This window comes from Haliotis rufescens, unplaced genomic scaffold (assembly GCF_023055435.1).
Source record: "Haliotis rufescens isolate VD_foot unplaced genomic scaffold, xgHalRufe1.0.p SCAF_2, whole genome shotgun sequence".
NCBI lineage: Eukaryota > Metazoa > Mollusca > Gastropoda > Lepetellida > Haliotidae > Haliotis > Haliotis rufescens.
The window spans coordinates 2,483,634-2,506,564 of NW_025963890.1; the positions used below are offsets into that span (position 1 = coordinate 2,483,634).

At 41.1% G+C, this 22,931-nt stretch overlaps 2 protein-coding genes across 2 annotated transcripts; one reads left to right on the plus strand and one right to left on the minus strand.

Moving 5' to 3' along the window:
- Window positions 1-1,272: 1,272 nt before the first annotated feature.
- Window positions 1,273-3,065, minus strand: LOC124114128 (actin, cytoplasmic-like). Its single transcript, XM_046474691.2, has 2 exons — window positions 2,889-3,065; window positions 1,273-2,480 (listed from the first exon to the last, which is right to left on the minus strand). The coding sequence occupies exons 1-2, from the start codon at window positions 3,009-3,011 to the stop codon at window positions 1,476-1,478; spliced, it is 1,128 nt and encodes a 375-aa protein (XP_046330647.1). The 5' UTR covers window positions 3,012-3,065; the 3' UTR covers window positions 1,273-1,475.
- A 2,556-nt stretch (window positions 3,066-5,621) lies between these two features.
- On the plus strand, window positions 5,622-18,316 carry LOC124114133 (actin, cytoplasmic-like). Its single transcript, XM_046474697.2, has 3 exons — window positions 5,622-5,808; window positions 6,034-6,778; window positions 17,397-18,316. The coding sequence occupies exons 1-3, from the start codon at window positions 5,686-5,688 to the stop codon at window positions 18,131-18,133; spliced, it is 1,605 nt and encodes a 534-aa protein (XP_046330653.1). The 5' UTR covers window positions 5,622-5,685; the 3' UTR covers window positions 18,134-18,316.
- Window positions 18,317-22,931: the final 4,615 nt, after the last annotated feature.

Sequence of the window (22,931 nt, forward strand, 5' to 3'; positions counted from 1 at the left end):
TTCACAAGGAGGAGTGTGATATGGCAGGATATATGGTAGTACACAGTCTGTATTCACAAGGAGGAGTGTGATATGGCAGGATATATGGTAGTACACAGTCTGTATTCACAGGGAGTAGTATGATATGGCAGGATATATGGTAGTACACAGTCTGTATTCACAGAGAGTAGTATGAAATGGCAGGATATATGGTAGTACACAGTCTGTATTCACAGGGAGTAGTATGAAATGGCAGGATATATGGTAGTACACAGTCTGTATTCACAGGGAGTAGTATGAAATGACCAGATATATGGTAGTTCACAGTCTGTATTCACAGGGAGTAGTATGAAATGGCAGGATATATGGTAGAACACAGTCTGTATTCACAGGGAGGAGTATGATATGGCAGGATATATGGTAGTACACAGTCTGTATTCACAGGGAGGAGTATGAAATTGCAGGATATATAGTAGTACACAGTCTGTATTCACAGGGAGTAGTATGATATGGCAGGATATATGGTAGTACACAGTCTGTATTCACAGAGAGTAGTATGAAATGGCAGGATATATGGTAGTACACAGTCTGTATTCACAGTGAGGAGTATGAAATTGCAGGATATATAGTAGTACACAGTCTGTATTCACAGGGAGGAGTATGAAATGGCAGGATATATTGTAGTACACAGTCTGTATTCACAGAGAGTAGTATGAAATGGCAGGATATATGGTAGTACACAGTCTGTAGTTAAAGGGAGTAGTATGAAATGGCAGGATAAATGGTAGTTCACAGTCTGTATTCACAGGGAGGAGTATGATATGGCAGGATATATGGTAGTACACAGTCTGTATTCACAGGGAGTAGTATGAAATGGCAGGATATATGGTAGAACACAGTCTGTATTCACAGGGAGTAGTATGATATGGCAGGATATATGGTTACCGTAGTACGCAGTCTGTATTCACAGGAAGTTGTATGATATGACAGGATATGTGGTGATACACAGGGAGTAGTATGTTATGGTACGATGTGTGACAGTACACTGTATTCCCAGGGAGCAGCATGTGTGCCTGTAATGTTGTGCGGTCTAGATATTTAGCATGTACTGTTATTTTGCATCACGTTCACGTTGAGTAATGTCTTCATGACAGTAAAGCTACTTCTCTTAAAAGAAAATATCCTTTGACCTACAACAAACCTGTCGTATCCTTCATGAACGAAAATGTTACTTCTAACAGAGCAAGTCAAAACAACACTCACAAAGCCATATTACAAATACACAAAGAAGAATTAAGTTTAAAATCGATTTATTGCCTTCGTGTGTTAGCAGAATCCCTTCTTTGTCAACATAAATATTGTATAGGGTTGTAGTCAAAATTAAAACATTTAAATAACTTAAATAGGTCACAAATATTTAGTGCGTCATATTTCGGACGAAGGTCACCCTGTCTTCAAGTTTGGTGAATATTCCCAAGGTTTTGTCTCTAGATCATTTAGAAGCACTTCCTGTGCACAATGGATGGGCCGGACTCGTCGTACTCCTGCTTGCTGATCCACATCTGCTGGAAGGTGGACAGAGAGGCAAGGATGGAGCCACCGATCCAGACGGAGTATTTCCTCTCTGGTGGTGCGATAATCTTGATCTTCATTGTGCTTGGGGCAAGGGATGTGATCTCCTTCTGCATTCTGTCGGCGATACCAGGGAACATGGTGGTACCTCCTGAGAGAACAGTGTTGGCGTACAAGTCCTTACGGATATCAACATCACACCTCATAATAGAGTTGAATGTGGTTTCGTGTATACCAACTGTTTCCATACCCAAGAAAGAAGGCTGGAAGAGGGCCTCTGGACAACGGAATCTCTCGTTACCAATGGTGATGACTTGGCCATCAGGCAACTCGTAGCTCTTCTCCAGGGAGGAAGATGATGAGGCAGTTGCCATTTCCTGCTCGAAGTCAAGGGCGATGTAGCACAGTTTCTCCTTGATGTCTCTGACGATTTCTCGCTCAGCAGTGGTGGTGAAGGAGTAGCCGCGCTCAGTTAGGATCTTCATGAGGTAATCAGTCAGGTCACGGCCAGCAAGATCCAACCTCATGATGGCGTGGGGAAGAGCATAACCTTCATAGATGGGGACAGTGTGGGTAACACCATCACCAGAGTCCAGAACAATACCCGTGGTACGACCAGAAGCGTACAAAGACAGAACGGCCTGGATGGCCACATACATAGCTGGAGAGTTGAAGGTCTCGAACATGATCTGGGTCATCTTTTCACGGTTGGCCTTTGGGTTGAGGGGAGCCTCTGTCAGGAGGACGGGGTGCTCCTCTGGTGCAACGCGGAGCTCGTTGTAGAAGGTGTGATGCCAGATCTTCTCCATGTCGTCCCAGTTGGTGACGATACCATGCTCGATAGGGTACTTGAGGGTGAGGATACCTCTCTTGGACTGAGCCTCGTCACCAACATAGCTGTCTTTCTGTCCCATACCAACCATCACGCCCTGAAACACAAAATCATTTGTCATTTTCATAATTATTTACGTGTATTATTCTAAACAGACAAGTGACTGTTATCTGCTGAAAGCTTTTGAAAAGTAACAATTATTAGGTCACCATATTACAATATTTAAGGGGATTTGAATGTCTTCTCGACCACCCGGGGAAGCTTACTATTTCAAGTTTTGAACCTCTTGTTTTCAGAGTAACGATAAACAGTATTACCTAAAAGTGCTAACCTTCATAGAATTTGAGAATTTCATTCCTTTACTCAATGAACCTTATACATTCGACATCAGAGACATTATAGTAGAACAGAGAGCATGAAACAAGATGATTTCTTTTATCTTATCACATTTTTCGTCTAACTTCTTTAAATTCTCATATCAGCATTTCTTAAGTTTATTTCTTACCTGATGTCTGGGGCGTCCGACGATGGAGGGAAAGACAGCTCTGGGAGCGTCGTCACCGGCGAAACCGGCCTTGCACATACCGGAGCCGTTGTCACAGACCAATGCAGCAACATCATCATCCATGGCTGTAGGTAGTTGTGTGAGAAACAGGAAAGACGATGCGAGTCAACTGAAGACTGAAAGCGAATGCACTATCGATTCACACACCCTTGCGTCTTTTATACATCCCCCATCAGTAGCAGACCAATCAGATTCTGTTTGAGAATAATAGAAACGTAACGACTGTAATTGTAGTTAATGATAAATATACCCTTCTAATGTAGCATATTGCATAACAGCCTTCCATGTGTACATGTGGAAGAATGTGTCACAGTCGGGGGTCATCTACACTCAGCTACCGATGGCTCATTGATCTCTCTTTCCCCCCTCGAAGGATGTACCTTCACTTTAAACAGATGCTCTGGAGGACATTACTTTCAGTTATTACGGAAATATAATCATACCTTATTAACTTAGTTTTACAGAACACTGTTCAACCGTTAACTGTTTTGAAAGACTCTCTAGTTTGGGCCCGGAGCATCTGTTTACGAAGCTGCCTCTGGAATTCATGCTTAGTATAGGCCTAGCCCACTTGTTCACGACTCTCTCTAACATACATGTCTAGTATAGGCCTAGCCCACTTGTTCATGACTCTCTCTAGCATGCATGTCTAGTATAGGCCTAGCCCACTTGTTCACGACTCACTCTAACATGCATGTCTAGTACAGGCCTAGCCCACTTGTTCACGACTCTCTCTAACATACATGTCTGGAATAGGCCTAGCCCACTTGTTCACGACTCTCTCTCACATGCATGTCTGGACTAGGCCCAGCCCACTTGTTCACGACTCTCTCTCACGTGCATGTCTGGACTAGGCCCAGCCCACTTGTTCACGACTCTCTCTAACATGCATGTCTAGTATAGGCCTAGCCCACTTGTTCACGACTCTCTCTAACATGCATGTCTAGTATAGGCCTAGCCCACTTGTTCACGACTCTCTCTAACATGCATGTCTAGTATAGCCCTAGCGCACCTGTTCATGACCTCTCTCTAACATGCATGCCTGGACTAGGCCCAGCCCACTTGTTCACGACTCTCTCTAACATGCATGTCTAGTATAGGCCTAGCCCACTTGTTCACGACTCTCTCTAACATGCATGTCTAGTATAGGCCTAGCCCACTTGTTCACGACTCTCTCTAACATGCATGTCTAGTATAGCCCTAGCGCACCTGTTCATGACCTCTCTCTAACATACATGTCTAGTATAGGCCTAGCCCACCTGTTCATGACCTCTCTCTTACATACATGTCTAGTATAGGCCTAGCCCACTTGTTCACGACTCTCTAACATGCATGTCTAGTATAGGCCCAGCGCACCTGGTGACAACCTTTCTGTAACATTCATGTCTAGTTTAGGCCTATCACACCTGTTCACGGCCCTCCTTCCAGAATGCTTGTCTAATATAGGGATGGCCCATCTGTTCACGACCCCACTTCAGCAAGCATGTTTACTATAGCCCTAGCCCACCTTCTCACGACCTCACTTTAGCATGTATATCTGGTATAGGCCTAGCGCACCTGTTCATGACCTCTCTCTGACATACATGTCTAGTATAGACTTAGCCCACTTGTTCACGACACTCTTCGGCATGCATGTCTGGAATAGGCCTAGCCCACTTGTTCACGACACTCTTCGGCATGCATGTCTGGAATAGGCCTAGCCCACTTGTTCACGACACTCTTCGGCATGCATGTCTGGAATAGGCCTAGCCCACTTGTTCACGACTCTCTCTCACATGCATGTCTAGTATAGGCGCAGCGCACCTGATCACGACCTTTCTGTTGCATGCATATCTAGTATAAGACTAGCGCATCTGTTCACGAAGCTGTCTGTAACCTGTTCACGACACACTATTTTACATGCATGTTTAGGATAGGTCTAGCGCACCAGTTTATGACCCCTCTTAAGCATTCATGTCTAATATAGAGTTGTGCGCACCTTGTCGCCATACTCCTGAGGTGGCGTCGACTACAGTATAAACTCAAACGCTGAGTGCTCATTTACAGATATGCTGCTTCATTGCTGATTTGTTTTTAATTGATACAAATAGTGTATACATGATCTGAATACTCACGGGATAAGCAAATCATTTCTGTCTGTAGTCAGATTGATACGTTGTTTAGTTCACCATTGAAACATCATTCATAAAAATAAGGTGTTAAAAACGCAAAATAAGTTCCTTCATTTTTCATTCTTCTTTACATACATTAACCTGGCGAATAATTCATTTTAACACAGATCTTCGCAACAATTCTTACAATTTACGTCGCAACTTTTCGAGAATTGCTTAATTTCTTCAAATAATGCATCATTTGGTTAGGAGCGTTCCCCTTTTTGCGGCATCGCGTGACGTTCACTCCTGGGGGAAGGGAGTCGGGGAGGGGGGGTCCATCAAGGGGAAAGGGGAGATCAATGAGCGTTCAGTAGCCGAGTGCAGATGACCCCCGACTGTGACACATTCTTCCACATGTACACACGAAAGGCTGTTATGCAATTACATGCATCAACATGGTACATATCATCAACTCCAATTACGTATTGTTACATTTCCATTATTCTTAACCACAATCTGATTGGTCGCCTACTGATGGGGGATGTATAAAAGACGCCAGGATGTGAACATCGATAGTGCATTCGCTTTCAGTCTTCGTTTGTCTCGCATCCTCTTTCCTGTTTCTCACACAACTACCTACAGCCATGGATGATGATGTTGCTGCATTGGTCTGTGACAACGGCTCCGGTATGTGCAAGGCCGGTTTCGCCGGTGACGACGCTCCAAGAGCTGTCTTTCCCTCCATAGTCGGACGCCCAAGACATCAGGTAATACTGTTTATTGTTACTCTGAAAAAAAAGAGGTTCAAGATTTGAAATAGTAAGTTTCCCGGGTGTTCGAGAAGACATTATAATCCGCTTAAATATTGTAATATGGTTACCTGATAATTTGATTTGTTTAAAAGCTCTCGGCAGATAACAGTCGAGTCACTTGTCTCAGTAGAATAAAACACGTAAATAATTATGAAAATGACAAATGTTTTCGTGTTTCAGGGCGTGATGGTCGGTATGGGTCAGAAAGACAGCTATGTTGGTGACGAGGCTCAGTCCAAGAGAGGTATACTCACCCTCAAGTACCCTATCGAGCATGGTATCGTCACCAATTGGGACGACATGGAGAAAATCTGGCATCACACCTTCTACAACGAACTCCGAGTGGCTCCAGAGGAGCACCCCGTCCTCCTGACAGAGGCTCCCCTCAACCCCAAGGCCAACCGAGAAAAGATGACCCAGATCATGTTCGAGACCTTCAACTCTCCAGCTATGTTTGTGGCTATCCAGGCTGTTCTGTCTCTGTACGCTTCTGGTCGTACCACGGGTATTGTTCTGGACTCTGGTGATGGTGTCACCCACACTGTCCCCATCTATGAAGGTTATGCTCTTCCCCACGCCATCATGAGATTGGATCTTGCTGGCCGTGACCTGACTGATTACCTCATGAAGATCCTTACTGAGCGCGGCTACTCCTTCACCACCACTGCTGAGCGAGAAATCGTCAGAGACATCAAGGAGAAACTGTGCTACATCGCCCTTGACTTCGAGCAGGAAATGGCAACTGCCTCATCATCTTCCTCCCTGGAGAAGAGCTACGAGTTGCCCGATGGCCAAGTCATCACCATTGGAAACGAGAGATTCCGTTGTCCAGAGGCCCTCTTCCAGCCTTCCTTCTTGGGTATGGAAACAGTTGGTATTCACGAAACCACATTCAACTCCATTATGAGGTGTGATGTTGATATCCGTAAGGACTTGTACGCCAACACTGTTCTCTCAGGAGGTACCACCATGTTCCCTGGTATCGCCGACAGAATGCAGAAGGAGATCACATCCCTTGCCCCAAGCACAATGAAGATCAAGATCATCGCTCCCCCAGAGAGGAAATACTCCGTCTGGATCGGTGGCTCCATCCTTGCCTCTCTGTCCACCTTCCAGCAGATGTGGATCAGCAAGCAGGAGTACGATGAGTCCGGCCCATCCATTGTGCACAGGAAGTGCTTCTAAATGATTTGGAGACAGTGTGACCTTCCGTAATGTTCTGGCCTAATATATTTTACTACAACTTATTTGAATCTATTTATTATTGAATACAACCCTATAAAATGCTTATGTCAAAGGATTCAGCGTACACACGAGGGCAATAAACCAATTTGAATTGAATTCTTCTTTTGTGTTTGTTACATGGTCTTGTTGGTTTTGACTTTCTCTAGAAGAAGTAACATTTTCGTTCATAAGGACACATTATCAACAACACATTTAACAGTTGATTGAACTGAAGTCGTTTAAGCCACCATAGCGATCAGGGCCGATTGTTCTGACATCAGGTGAACTTCTCACCAACCGTTAAATCCTGAAGCAGAAATTACTTCTAGGTCAGCTAACCATGCGGTAAACGGTTACCATTAGTGTTGAAACATTGTTAATGTCAACATCTGTCCCACAATTCCACGTTTCCGTACTTGTCGTAAACGGAATGGAAATTCCTATGAACACAGACAACCATATATATAATCCTGAAAATGAGGTAAAACCTGCTGAAAGTTGGCATTGCGTTTCAATTCCTTACTGACGTACATATCAATACGAAACCTAACATTATCAGTTCTCATTGAAGAAAACATACGTTTCCAACAAACATTGTTTTTTAATCCTTTACCGAATGATCTGGAGGCTAATATTAAGATATAATATGACACTTCATGAACGGGAAGTAACTTTACTTCAGCCAAGACTTTCTTGATTGATGTGTAATTTTGTGTTATGCACAACAACAGTACATACTGAATATCTGACCACTCACAACATTAGAGGCATACATCGACCCAGGGAGGCCATTTTCTACACACGATTGTACAAGCCAAAGTTACCTTCGGCAGGTGTGTTAACGTTGAATGACAGATCCCGACTGTTCAAACCCCGGTTATCACTTAACTAGACGTTTTAAAGGAGATCTATTGAAAAACACTTTTTAAAGCATGTGAAATAGACTTAGAAAGTACATATTGACACCCCAAACAGGCATATGTGGTTTCATTGTTATAAAAGCAACAAACAACTGCCCTGATCCCACACCAGCGCGTTATGCATATTGAGATCTCAGATAGAACTCGAACTGTAGGTGTCATCATGGAGAGACGTCCGTCATTTTGTTTCGTTTACATGCATTGATATATATGACAATGAAGTGACTTTCCGTTATTCCCGGCGTACTGAAGACGAACAATTGGCTGTTATGTGGGCGTGGGGGTGTATTAGTTCCTCAAACAAAAGTACCAAGTGTCTTTCTTGAAATGTCCAAGCGAAAAAGTCGATTTAGCGAGGAGGAAGGTTTAGATAAAGCGATGTCAGCGAGGAGATACATGGAAACCGACTGGGCCTGCCGTTTTGTTTCTTGAATTTTGAGGCATCTGTCTATGAGACCCCACACAAACTAAACGAACTTGGTTACGAAAAATAATTTGGCATTCATTGTTACATATAATCCATGACTGACTACCCTCGTACAACCACTACAAAGGATCATGCACATTGATCAGATTACATGCTGTGGGTATATATTTGTTGTACATGAATTCACAATTTCAGCTCATGGCCTTGCGTACTTGAAATCCTTTTCTGATTCTGCAAGAAAGATCTCCCTCGTTTTATTCACAAAGCATGCAGGATGAACTTGGTTTTACATGTTTAAGGGTGCCAACCACCTCCTTCCCTGAATCCCGAATTCCATCGAGTTTCATTTGCTCACCCCTGAAACCAGAATACTACTCAACACAAATCTTTAAATAATGGAGTGTGATAGGGTGCGATTTCAAGTACAATGACAGTATGCACAGTATATGTCAGCCCTGAAATGGAGTCCTCGTTTTATCAAACACGTTAAAACTCACCACCACGTACGTTATGTACACCCTTTTTTATTTAAAAAACAGGATAGATGATATAAATGAAGAAGTCTTGGTCATGAAAGACCATCATCACTATAGAATTTTAACACATAACATATGTTTGTATAGAAAACAAATTTAGCTTAAATAGTCCAATGCTGAGTGTTTGGCATAAAGACAACACAATTAATAATGTTTGACAATGCTAAGCGTCAATCTACACTTGGTACATTTTACACAGGAATAACTGTCTAATAATTTTTTTTATTTATAAACATCCATTTATGTGGAAAGCTCAGGATAACATTTTAACACCAGATTGTGTTCCCTCGCGGGTAGATCTTCCTCGCTTTCCTTGTTGCTGTCAAGACTATTTTGACTAACTGCTATCTCATATCGATATAAGATGACAGAGTATTTAACCACATCCCAATCTACTCAACTGTATAAACACTACCTTATACCTGTATGTGCTTGTCAACCATACTCTGTACATCACTTGCTTGATAACAGTGTTAACACCGGAACGTCGCTCCTAATTGTAATAAAGAAGTTGTTCTGAATGTATCTTATCCTTACTCAACAAAGTTCACAGTTGAGTGCACATCCAATCCCCATACATTAATGACAAAATAAATAGCACATTTTAACCATTATGGTTACTGTCATATCTTTAGCATAAAATGTTTTGACAACACCCAACAGATAAAAAGATTTGTTAAGTTCGGCTTATTCCTTACTATCATGCAGTGAAGCTTTATTCGGATTTTATAAAACGTTACGTGAAGTTTCGGCAGAAGGTGAGTTTCGTCTACGTCTAAAAAAACATTGAAGAAACCACAATAATTCATGCAGCCATCACAAGAGGTCAAATCATAAACTGTGTCCAGAATTTGCAAAATAACATAGCCGCTGGTCTTAACAATATAATAAATTAATATATTTCAACCACCATTAATGTCTTTATAGATATTTATGTCACACTTTTTAACATGGTACTTGATACTTGATTCCAAATATCGATATCAGGTGTAAACCAATCTTTAAAACTATACAGGATTTATTGAAAGCTGGGAAAAGAAATTATTTTGTGCGTTTGTGGATTTTCAGAAAGCATTTGATACAATCTGGCGATCAGGACATTGGCAAATACTATGATCAAATAAAAAATATTATCCTAAAATTTGTATTATTGTATGCATTTGATGCAGTGTTATTAGCCACAGATTCTTATGATCTACGAGAGACGCTAGACTCATTGTACAGCTACTGTATATATTGGAGGCTCAAGGTTAATATTCCCCAAAAGATGATATTCATATTTGGTGGGTAAAAAAATGATTACAAATATAATTTCAAAATTGGTTATGATGTTATGGAGAAAGTCTATTTTCATAAATACCTTGGCGTTACCTTTTCAAAAAGGTGTCCATTTACGTTTTCTAAAAATATTTTATCATGAAGAAAGAGTACTCCAAATTCCATGGTAAAAGATGAACTTGGAAGACACCATCTAGTAAACTTAGTTAAAATAGGAACGATAAATTTTTGGGAAAAAGTACACTCCGGGAAATCATCTAAATTATAGTTTCCTGTATGCAAGTTATTGTTTAATGTTTTGTATTTATTCTATATGTTATATACATGTATACGTTGTTGAAATGATATTTGAAGCTCGAATGTTGCTGATAGCGTCCTGGGTGTAAAAAAGAGTTGGTATAGGGGGTAGGGGTATTGAGGGTAAGTAGATAGATAGATCGGCTTTATTTCCTCCATTTCAAGAAGAGTACAAGGTACACAGTGAAAAGACAACATCTTTAGTATAAGTGCGCGTGGGGGTTGGCAGGGGTTGGTAATTTGGCAAAAACGCGTACAGTCCAGAATGACCCTAAGCAGCCGGGTATGAGAAAACAACGGAAACTGAAAAGTGACAAACATATATTCTGAAATATATATTCTGAATGTTGTGTCTGAGTTGACATGTTGCCTATTTTTTTACTTTTACAAGAAATATATATAAATAAGGAATCTTCTTCTAAAAGTAAAAAAAATAGTTTGTATATCTGCAAAGCGAAATGCATGTCATATTGATTGAGTGCAATATATCACTGTGTAATCAGACACGTGATTGAAATATCACATGGAGCTGATATATGCATAATTTATGCGAAGTACGTTCAATGCTGTATTAGAGTGCTGTACACTCTTCATTCACAACACTAATATAGCTGCAGCTCGGTATGACTAGGTGTTAGAGTATTAAAAGGTAACAACAAATGAATAATAATTATATAGGAAAGGGAAAAGCGTATAATCCAAAATATCTGCGTAATCTTGTTCCGCGATAGATAGATATCCCCATTTACAGCAGATCTCCTGATGTAACAATCGTTACATCGATCAAACACCTGCTTGTTCTCTTAGGGAGATCGAAATCAGGCATGCAATAAAATCAAGCATGTCAGAAGAGAAGTGTCGATCGTTGTGTGATACCATTTAAGTCTGTAAGTGATCAATCACATATTCGTATTTCATAATATCCTCCAACCCAAACACATTCAGACATTAAATGTACTTGATTATCTGTATATTATATCACTTTGCTTTGATAAATAAATCTAAAACGTTTTCATTTTAAACAGTTGCAAAACACATTTAGGAATCAAAAAGCGTTTAAGTTATCGGACAAGGATTAAACAGTTTTCACAACGTTGTTACCAAGTAGACAGCTTCTGGTGAGAGGACGTGCCCACTACTAATATAAAGACAGAGATCGTATTACCCGGTAGGTTATTCATCATGAGCTGGGGTGATGATAAGGCTCAGGTCATGAACACTTTGAAAATACAGTCTTGAAAAACTAGACGATACATTGCTTGGGACCCTAGCTTCAATTGCTTCAGTGTGCAAGTACTCATTTTTGGCGACTGACATAAGGTCTGCCGTTAGGTTGAGACGTTTCGGAATATTAGTTTTTGAAATTCATGAAATGTCATCTTGAAGTTCCCTATAGGTACTCAATATATGCTATTTCAGTATCCCAGTATATTCATTGGACTTTAAAATAATCATCATTATTCCAACAAATTATATACACGTTTTTGAAGGGCATATAGAAGTGATACACATAAGGAAGAGAATTTAAGGATGTCAACGTCTTTATTATGAGGAACACAACGTTTCGGGGTATATGCTTACTCCTACATCAGGTGAATGAATGCTATGAGGCAGAGATCATATATATGTGTACATGTAAGAACAACAAAAGTAATAAGATAACAAAAGGTGATCACTTAACAAGGGAAGCCAACAGATAATTGGCGCTGATAGGTGATTAGCAATAGACAATGGAAGCCAACACTTTACAATGATTAGCGCTTATAGTGATGGACAACTGGAAGCCAGGACTGAATTATCACTGATTGGTAATGGACAGTGTGCAAACGGGAGGCCGGGGATAAATAGCACTGAGAGGTAAACGGGAGGCCGGGGGTAAAAAGCACTGAGAGGTAAACGGGAGGCCGGGGATCAATAGCACTGAGAGGTAAACGGGAGGCCGGGGATAAATAGCACTGAGAGGTAAACGGGAGGCCGGGGATCAATAGCACTGAGAGGTAAACGGGAGGCCGGGGATAAATAGCACTGAGAGGTAAACGGGAGGCCGGGGATAAATAGCACTGAGAGGTAAACGGGAGGCCGGGGGTAAATAGCACTGAGAGGTAAACGGGAGGCCGGGGATAAATAGCACTGAGAGGTAAACGGGAGGCCGGGGATAAATAGCACTGAGAGGTAAACGGGAGGCCGGGGATAAATAGCACTGAGAGGTAAACGGGAGGCCGGGGATAAATAGCACTGAGAGGTAAACGGGAGGCCGGGGGTAAATAGCACTGAGAGGTAAACGGGAGGCCGGGGATAAATAGCACTGAGAGGTAAACGGGAGGCCGGGGATAAATAGCACTGAGAGGTAAACACGAGGCCGGGGGTAAATAGCACTGAGAGGTAAACGAAATAGAAATAGCACTGAGAGGTAAACGGGAGGCCGGGGATAAATAGCACTGAGAGGTAAACGGGAGGCCGGGGATAAATAGCACTGAGAGGTAAAAGAATAGAAATAGCACTGAGAGGTAAAAGAATAGAAATAGCACTGAGAGGTAAACGGGAGGCCGGGGATAAATAGCACTGAGAGGTAAACGGGAGGCCGGGGGTAAATAGCACTGAGAGGTAAACGAAATAGAAATAGCGCTGAGAGGTAAACGGGAGGCCGGGGATAAATAGCACTGAGAGGTAAACGGGAGGCCGGGGATAAATAGCACTGAGAGGTAAAAGAATAGAAATAGCACTGAGAGGTAAAAGAATAGAAATAGCACTGAGAGGTAAACGGGAGGCCGGGGATAAATAGCACTGAGAGGTAAACGGGAGGCCGGGGGTAAATAGCACTGAGAGGTAAACGGGAGGCCGGGGATAAATAGCACTGAGAGGTAAACGGGAGGCCGGGGATAAATAGCACTGAGAGGTAAACGGGAGGCCGGGGATAAATAGCACTGAGAGGTAAACGGGAGGCCGGGGATAAATAGCACTGAGAGGTAAACGGGAGGCCGGGGATAAATAGCACTGAGAGGTAAACGGGAGGCCGGGGATAAATAGCACTGAGAGGTAAACACGAGGCCGGGGGTAAATAGCACTGAGAGGTAAACGAAATAGAAATAGCACTGAGAGGTAAACGGGAGGCCGGGGATAAATAGCACTGAGAGGTAAACGGGAGGCCGGGGATAAATAGCACTGAGAGGTAAAAGAATAGAAATAGCACTGAGAGGTAAAAGAATAGAAATAGCACTGAGAGGTAAACGGGAGGCCGGGGATAAATAGCACTGAGAGGTAAACACGAGGCCGGGGGTAAATAGCACTGAGAGGTAAACGAAATAGAAATAGCACTGAGAGGTAAACGGGAGGCCGGGGATAAATAGCACTGAGAGGTAAACGGGAGGCCGGGGATAAATAGCACTGAGAGGTAAAAGAATAGAAATAGCACTGAGAGGTAAAAGAATAGAAATAGCACTGAGAGGTAAACGGGAGGCCGGGGATAAATAGCACTGAGAGGTAAACGGGAGGCCGGGGGTAAATAGCACTGAGAGGTAAACGGGAGGCCGGGGATAAATAGCACTGAGAGGTAAACGGGAGGCCGGGGATAAATAGCACTGAGAGGTAAACGGGAGGCCGGGGATAAATAGCACTGAGAGGTAAACGGGAGGCCGGGGATAAATAGCACTGAGAGGTAAAAGAATAGAAATAGCACTGAGAGGTAAAAGAATAGAAATAGCACTGAGAGGTAAACGGGAGGCCGGGGATAAATAGCACTGAGAGGTAAACACGAGGCCGGGGGTAAATAGCACTGAGAGGTAAACGAAATAGAAATAGCACTGAGAGGTAAACGGGAGGCCGGGGATAAATAGCACTGAGAGGTAAACGGGAGGCCGGGGATAAATAGCACTGAGAGGTAAAAGAATAGAAATAGCACTGAGAGGTAAAAGAATAGAAATAGCAAAGGGCACATGGAAGCCAGCTAGATAACTAGCCCCGACAATGATCAAAGCGGTCTCCTCCCATTCGTAAGACAGCCCAGTTGTGAGACACCTTAAAACAACAATGTCATACCTGGTTGCACATGTTAATCGGGTAATTAACCCCTATCATGAAAATGGACTTGTCTTATTATAGACGAAAGAAATGACTCAAGATGCTTGATACCCTCGTTTACTTTATTTCATTCAACATTTTAATTCATTCCTTAAATCCATTGTTTTAACATATTCGCCACTTTGAGTTCAGTTAAAGTTAATATCACAGTTCATATCACAGTTCACATCGAGGTTGTCACACTGACACAACCTTAATCCATCTTCAGAAGTTTACCAACAGCATCCAAGAACTGGAGTGGTGTCTTGACACCCTGGGTTAGCTGATCCTTCAGTCTGGAAAGTCGATTGTCAATCATCAAAGCAGGCAAGCAAGACCCAAGCAATGGAGGATAAGAGTAAAACGTTGTCTAAGACGAGTGAAGCATGAATGAATCAACAAGAACGCCAAACTACTAGGTACATGAACTTGAATAATAAAGGAAACATTATGAAGAAAACACCTATATGCCATAGTCAACGGAACTATATACATTCGCCTACATCCTGTTGAATAGTATTCTTTATTTTTAAAGAGCCGAGTTTGAAGGTGAACCTATGTAAGACAATTGCACGCTATTAATTGTGATCTAGAGGAATGGCTGGAAAAAAATCCAGCAGATTGTGCAAGACTATGAATTTCAATTGAAAACACAAACTAGGTCTCAAACAAAATAATTGTGCACCTAAAATTTATAATTCATAACCCTGAACTTAACTGATTAATATTCTGAGGGAAGCGAATATATGAGCGAGGAATATTTGTATGTTTATGGAAACATACGTATATGAATAATTTCCTTAAAACAAACATATTTGTTCATGGCGCAACAGAAAAGTCACTAGATTATATATCAAGGTTCACAACATAATCCCCATGCACATAAACGTGAGGGAGAGTTTACCCACACGTGTGGCATGTTTAATGTTTCACGTAATATTCATAACCTTTACATGATATTCCCTATAGTTATTGTTAAATTAAAACCTGATATCAATTCAATGCAGTGCGTGGGTGAAGTCTGGGTTAACAAATACTGGGAGACTTCAAAGGTCTCTGATAGAGTAGATCTCCTCGCCATATATTACGAATTACCTCATAACGCCACTGTCATGGTTGCTCTACACTAACGAGCCACAGCTGGCAATATAACGCAGTCATGTTATGAAACTGCTACTTTTTGTCAATATGGTATTCTTCCATTTACCTATGACCGAACATTTAGGAGCGTGTGATTCACAGGATAAATCTAAACCTTGTCATGCAGGAGTTCAAAGAGAATGAAATATGTGTCATCTTTGAACAGCATTAACGATTATTTCACAGGTTAGAAAATACATATGTAAATAATGGCAATAGTTACACACCTCTGTCATATGTGTTAATAGTCACTTGAATGCTCTGTTTTCCATGACCTGCGTAATGAATGCAAAGTTAGGGGCCAAATGATAATTACATTTCAAACGCTGGTCATATGGACTTCGGATGACACGTTCATTTCTTAACATGCATAAATTTGAGAAACACCGTCCCTTCTTGTGGTGATTTATATGCATAACTCTCTATTGCATCTGGTCTGGAGGCCTTTTGTACAATAAACTTCTTTTGACTTTGACTTTGACATAAATACCTCAAATATTTCACAACCTGATACAACCCGGCTAATACATCTGTGCAACACAGACTTTCATATGAAGTCGTCTTACTGATTACGTCACACCTTTTAAAAAAAAAGTTTCCTTTTAAATTTAGACTTTGTTAAATGTATGTAAATAAGGCAGGAAATTGCATTTAACTTACTTTCTGAATCAAACCAGCATCACATGCTTACATACTCATTAGTAGTTATAAATCAAGGGGCGTTTTCTTTTCTCCATCAATATACCACGTGGCGTTACCTGCTTGGGAGAGCGGGGGTACATCCTTCTAGAGTGAAAAGAGTCATCGAGCCGGGTGCAGATGACCCCCGACTGTGACACATTCTTCCACATGTACATAAGGAAAGGCTGTTATGCAATATAATACATAAGAAGGGTACATTTATCATTAACTACAATTACAGTCGTTACGTTTCTATTATTCGCAAACACAATCTGATTGGTCGCCTACTGATGGGGGATGTATAAAATACGCCGGGATGTTAACATAGATAGTGCATTCTCTTTCAGTCTTCAGTTGACTCACAAGTTGTTTCCCATTTCTCACACAACTATCTACAGCCATGGATGATGATGTTGCTGCATTGGTCTGTGACAATGGCTCCGGCATGTGCAAGGCCGGTTTCGCCGGTGACGACGCTCCCAGAGCTGTCTTCCCCTCCATCGTCGGACGCCCAAGACATCAGGTAATACTGTAAATTGTTAATATGGAAACAAAGAGGTTCAAGACTTAAAACTGTAAGTTTTGTAACATGGTAACCTGATACTTAAAATATAAGAAAAGCTGCCAGAAGATCGCACTCGTCTTGCTTGCATTATGTCTCGGTGAAATAACACACGTAAATAATTATGAAAATGACAAATGATTTCATGTTTCAGGGTGTGATGGTCGGTATGGGTCAGAAAGACAGCTATGTCGGTGACGAGGCTCAGTCCAAGAGAGGCATCCTCACTCTCAAGTACCCTATCGAGCATGGTATCGTCACCAATTGGGACGACATGGAGAAAATCTGGCATCACACCTTCTACAACGAACTCCGAGTGGCTCCAGAGGAGCACCCTGTCCTCCTGACAGAGGCTCCCCTCAACCCAAAGGCCAACCGTGAAAAGATGACCCAGATCATGTTCGAGACCTTCAACTCTCCAGCTATGTATGTGGCCATCCAGGCTGTTCTGTCTTTGTACGCTTCTGGTCGTACCACGGGTATTGTTCTGGACTCTGGTGATGGTGTCACCCACACTGTCCCCATCTATGAAGGTTATGCCCTTCCCCACGCCATCATGAGATTGGATCTTGCTGGCCGTGACCTGACTGATTACCTCATGAAGATCCTCACTGAACGTGGATACTCCTTCACCACCACTGCTGAGAGAGAAATCGTCAGAGACATCAAGGAGAAACTGTGCTACATCGCCCTTGACTTCGAGCAGGAAATGGCAACTGCCTCATCATCTTCCTCCCTGGAGAAGAGCTATGAGTTGCCCGATGGCCAAGTCATCACCATTGGTAACGAGAGGTTCCGTTGTCCAGAGGCCCTCTTCCAGCCTTCCTTCTTGGGTATGGAAACAGTTGGTATTCACGAAACCACATTCAACTCCATTATGAGGTGCGATGTTGATATCCGTAAGGACTTGTACGCCAACACTGTTCTCTCAGGAGGTACCACCATGTTCCCTGGTATCGCCGACAGAATGCAGAAGGAGATCACATCCCTTGCCCCAAGCACAATGAAGATCAAGATCATCGCTCCCCCAGAGAGGAAATACTCCGTCTGGATCGGTGGCTCCATCCTTGCCTCTCTGTCCACCTTCCAGCAGATGTGGATCAGCAAGCAGGAGTACGATGAGTCCGGCCCATCCGTTGTGCACAGGAAGTGCTTCTAAATGTTTTAGAGAATAATGTTTAACGAACTTGATGACTATGTAACCTTTGCCCACATATTTCTTACTATAACTTTTATAAATCTATTTGTTTTTGACAACAACCCGATCAGCCTGATGAATTGTTTATGTTGACGTAGAAAGTATTCTGTGGACACACGAGGGCAATAAACAATTGGAATTGAATACTTCTTCGTGTATTTGCTGTATGACTGTGTGAGTTGTGACTTGACTTTCTGTCGTAGAAGTAACATTTCCGTTCATAAGGACACGGCCTCATCAACAATCCATTCAACGGTTGATTGAACTGAGGTATGTAAAGCAACCAGAGCAATTAGGGCCTGTTGTTTTAAAGGGGGACTAGACTCTGGCTTCTACGTAACTATCTACCACTCCCGCTTGTGTTCATTAGATGCCGTGAGTCGATTTGGTCGCTAACGCAACTGAACTTGACAAGGGTCATTTCCCATTTGTCAGACACCCCAACTTTTATGGTTGGGGGTGTCCCGGTATAAATTTCCCCCGTACAAATTCGCCCCCGGAGATTTTATACCGGTACAGATTCTCCCCCGGAGAATCTGCTCTGAAATAAAATCGCCCCCGGGCGGATATATTTCGCGCCCCCCTCAGTATAAACTCTCCCCCTGATTATTCGGTTTGTTGCAATGTCTTTAAGTACTATATTCTTTAAATAGTTATCTTTAATGTAAGGAGGGTTACTTTAAAGAATAGATTATGAAATATGGTCATAATGAATTGATATTTCAGCATATTTTATTTGGTAACTGTACCTTCCATCCTAAAATAATTATAAGACATATATCATACCAAACAAATTTGAATGAAATGACTTAATGTAACAAATACATGTACGGTTACTGTTGTAACTGAATTCAGAAATCTTATTATTCCTCGCAAACATTCGGGGTGATTTTTTTTTCTGGGGGCGAATATATTTCGTGACAGGGGCACATCAGGTGGGTGATATAATTCCTCAAATCCGAATAGACTAGTCCCGTCGTCAACAACTGTCTGACAACTGGTACAAAAGCAAACAATATGTATACAAATCAGTGTTTATTCTTGATATATTATTGCTTTATACTCGGATGAAATTAGCTATGAGACTCAACGGATCTACTCAGTGGACATATCAGAGACAACAAACTGTGAAACAATGAAATATGTATTACACACATTTCAAAGGGATTACAATTTACTTTCACACTTCAAAGGGATTACAGTTTTCTTTTAATTGGCACATGCGAAAACAAACTGGTTATGTTAACAGTCAGTTCAGTTTTATTTCTCTGAAAAACCACCAACGGTATATATATAATATACAATGCAGATCAGGATGGTAACAAGCCTGAATAAAAGAAATAAAAATAATGATAATAATAAAATAAAATAAAATTAGACACCTTTACTTAATAATGTGTTCAAATGTACGATGAATCTGAACAGATGTTTCAAAGTGGATATATTTTTAGGTGATAACGTTTTACGCAATTTACACATATTTGGCCAGATATAACAATTTTTGGGATGTAAAGGAGGTGTTGTTTGAGAAGTGCTTCACACCTAAAAAGATAGTGAAATTCGTCTATAACAGCAGATGAATTGCATAGTGTGCAGACACGGGCTTCTCTCAGTAGCCCTCTCCATCGGCCGGTTTCAATGGGCAAATTAAGTTAGTGAGTTAATATTTAAAGTCACATCGGCAATATTTCAGCCATATCGTGACAATGGGCAAATGATAATTGGATGTGTGAAATAGTAAAATTGGCAAGTAGATAGTTTTGGGAAGTGATAGAAATATTTCGAATTTTGGTAATTCTTTTGAATGTTGGTAGCATAAACCTTTTGAACATGATAAGATACATTCTCGTCACTGTTGAATAAATTGGTCTTTAAGAGTTCTCTCGACCTTTGAAACCAGCCATGAAGTAGAGCAAATAGACGGGTTTACGAATACTTCTGACAGTCCGACATCATTTGGTATTTTTTTACTGTAGCTATCCACTTAAACGATTTTGCGTTTGCATCATAGTCTCTTATCAAATAATTATATAAAATATTATATAACTTTGTGGGTCCGTTATAATTCGTTAGTTTATGCCAGAAGGAAGTCGGGGCGGTCGGGTAGCCAAGTGGTTAAAGCGTTTGCTCGTTACGCCGAAGACCCGGGTTCTATTCCCGACATGGGTACAATGTGTGAAGCTTGATATTGCTGGTATATTGCTAAAAGCGACGTAAAACCATACTCACTTACTCACTCACCAGAAGGAAATCATCCGTTTAAATACTTTAATTTTGAGGGCTTCCCTGCCAAGTTCCCCGTAAACCATAAAATTGGGTGTTGAATTTCTCAGACCAGTTACTATTTAAAAAAAATCAATTGCATTTTCTCTATCATTTCTAAATTTTCTAAACCCCATATTTCGGAGCAGTGGTGAAGGATTGGCACTACCATCACGTCTAACGCCTTCAATAAACAATCTAATGGTAGGTTAACATTTCGTGCTATTTTTATTAGGCAGTACATTGTTTTTGTCGCGTTTGCTCTTAGTGATTTCATACAAAACACAAGTTGTCTATTTCTGTGAAGATTTATACCTAAATATGTATAATTATCAACAATCTCTAGTATCTTTCCCCCAAAATGAAATATTGATTTGGTTGATTTGGCTGGACCCCCTCCAAAGATTATTATTTTTGTTTTTGAGATATTTACGTTCAGCTTCCATTGTAACCAATATTGAATAAAGGAATCTAACGATGTTTGCAATCCAGATTTGGTATCGCTAAATAGGACTGTAGCGTCTGCGTAGAGTAATACTGAAATATTTAACCATACTGTGATGTCATTTTCTGATATACAATCAAATGAGATCCCTTGGCATCCTTGTTTTGTAAGATACGATTCAAGATCATTTGAAAATATTGAAAATAGCAGTGGTGATAGATTTTCGCCCTGTCTAACCCCTGATTGACAAGGGAAGTACTCCGATTCTGCATTATTTGATTGTACCATTGATTTAATATTACTGTACATAGTTTTAACTAAAGTTAGAAATCGGTCTAATGAAGCCTATTAAACTCACTTGTAAAAACAAGCAGTAGGCACCATCTCAAGGACCCCGTGACAAGAGACAGGGTTCATGAGTTTATGGGTTCATGAGTTTATGGGTTCATGAGTTTATGAGTTTTCCATCGGAAACGAAACGTGACGGACGGACCACGTTTCTACATCTGTAAAACTTCATTTGGGCGGGGCATAATAAAAACAAACCATTAAAGTAAATGTGTGTGTACAATTATGTACTTGAGTATGCAGAAAATACGTGTACGTGTTACTTTTGCAACCAGGAAGTTTAGTTAATACACTTTAAGCAGCGACCACCTTTTTTTGTGGCAACTAAATTGCATACAATACAACAATTTCTACTCCCTTGTCATCCATGTATCATGGTATAACCCTACGGTTATCTCCCAAAACCCCTACATCCCATTTCCCCTACAACCCAGTTCCCCTACAATTAGTTAAAACAACACGTGGCATTTACCTGTCTGGCATTATGAACTCACCTAAAGGAGAGATTAAGGTCTGGAGTCGAGGTAGTAGAAATGAAAGGGGTAGAGCTTTAGGGGATTAGGGGACTAAAAGGAAAGTTTTAAAAAAAGAAAAGAATTAATGTAAGTGTAATGAAAGATGCCTGTATGATGAGAAGACAATTTTTAAACTGAGATGAGACGATTTACAGTTGAGATGGCTAGGTTTCGTATATTGATACTTGAAACTGACTAACATGTGAATAACAAACTACCTAAATGAACACCAAACTAAAAATCTTAAACAAAACTGCAAACAATCAAATATCTTCACCCCTAAACTTAAAATACCCAAAACAGACACAACACTAGCTAGCCAAATAAATAAACAAACCGACCCAAACATAGCTAAAACTACCACACTAGCATACATACACGAAAATTGGCCAAATTGGTGTCACATTTACACGGACGGATCTTCAGATCCGACCTCCAAACACACAGGTTTCGGAGTCCATAAACCTACATAAACAAACAAACAAACATCCACCATACCCAGCTCCCTTAGTTCTACTCCCCAACCCCATCGGCATCTTTTCCAAATCTCAAAATTCCCAAATTCTATATAAGCAACCCCTAAAGCCCCCTCTTGGGTTGCACACACCACTATCACCCCTTTCGGAAACACATTAAATGGCCTGGCAGGGCCCGCGTGCGAAATACGCATCAGTCGGAAAGCGCACGTTAAATCTCCAAAGTAAGTAACTAACATGTACGAAATACGCTACAGTCGGAAAGCGCACGTTAAAACTTCTATATCAGTAAGACTAACATTATCCGTGTGCGAAATACGCTACAGTCGGAAAGCGCACGTTAAATCTCCAAAGTAATTTACTAACATGTGCGAAATACGCTACAGTCGGAAAGCGCACGTTAAAACTTCTATATCAGTAAGACTAACATTATCCGTGTGCGAAATACGCATCAGTCGAAAAGCGCACGTTAAATCTCCAAAGTAAGTAACTAACTTCCGCAATGTTGAGTTTGTTATGTCACAGAGAGGAAAGCCCCAAGTCCTATTTGATGGTTATCTTCTCACTAAGAACATCGAGAGGCTGACTTGCGTACACTGGAAGTGTGTCAAGTCCACATGTAGAGGAAGACTGAAATTTATTATAATATATTATGAACATTTTGTTATAATGTATTATGAATTTTGAAAAATGAACATTTTATTATAATGTAT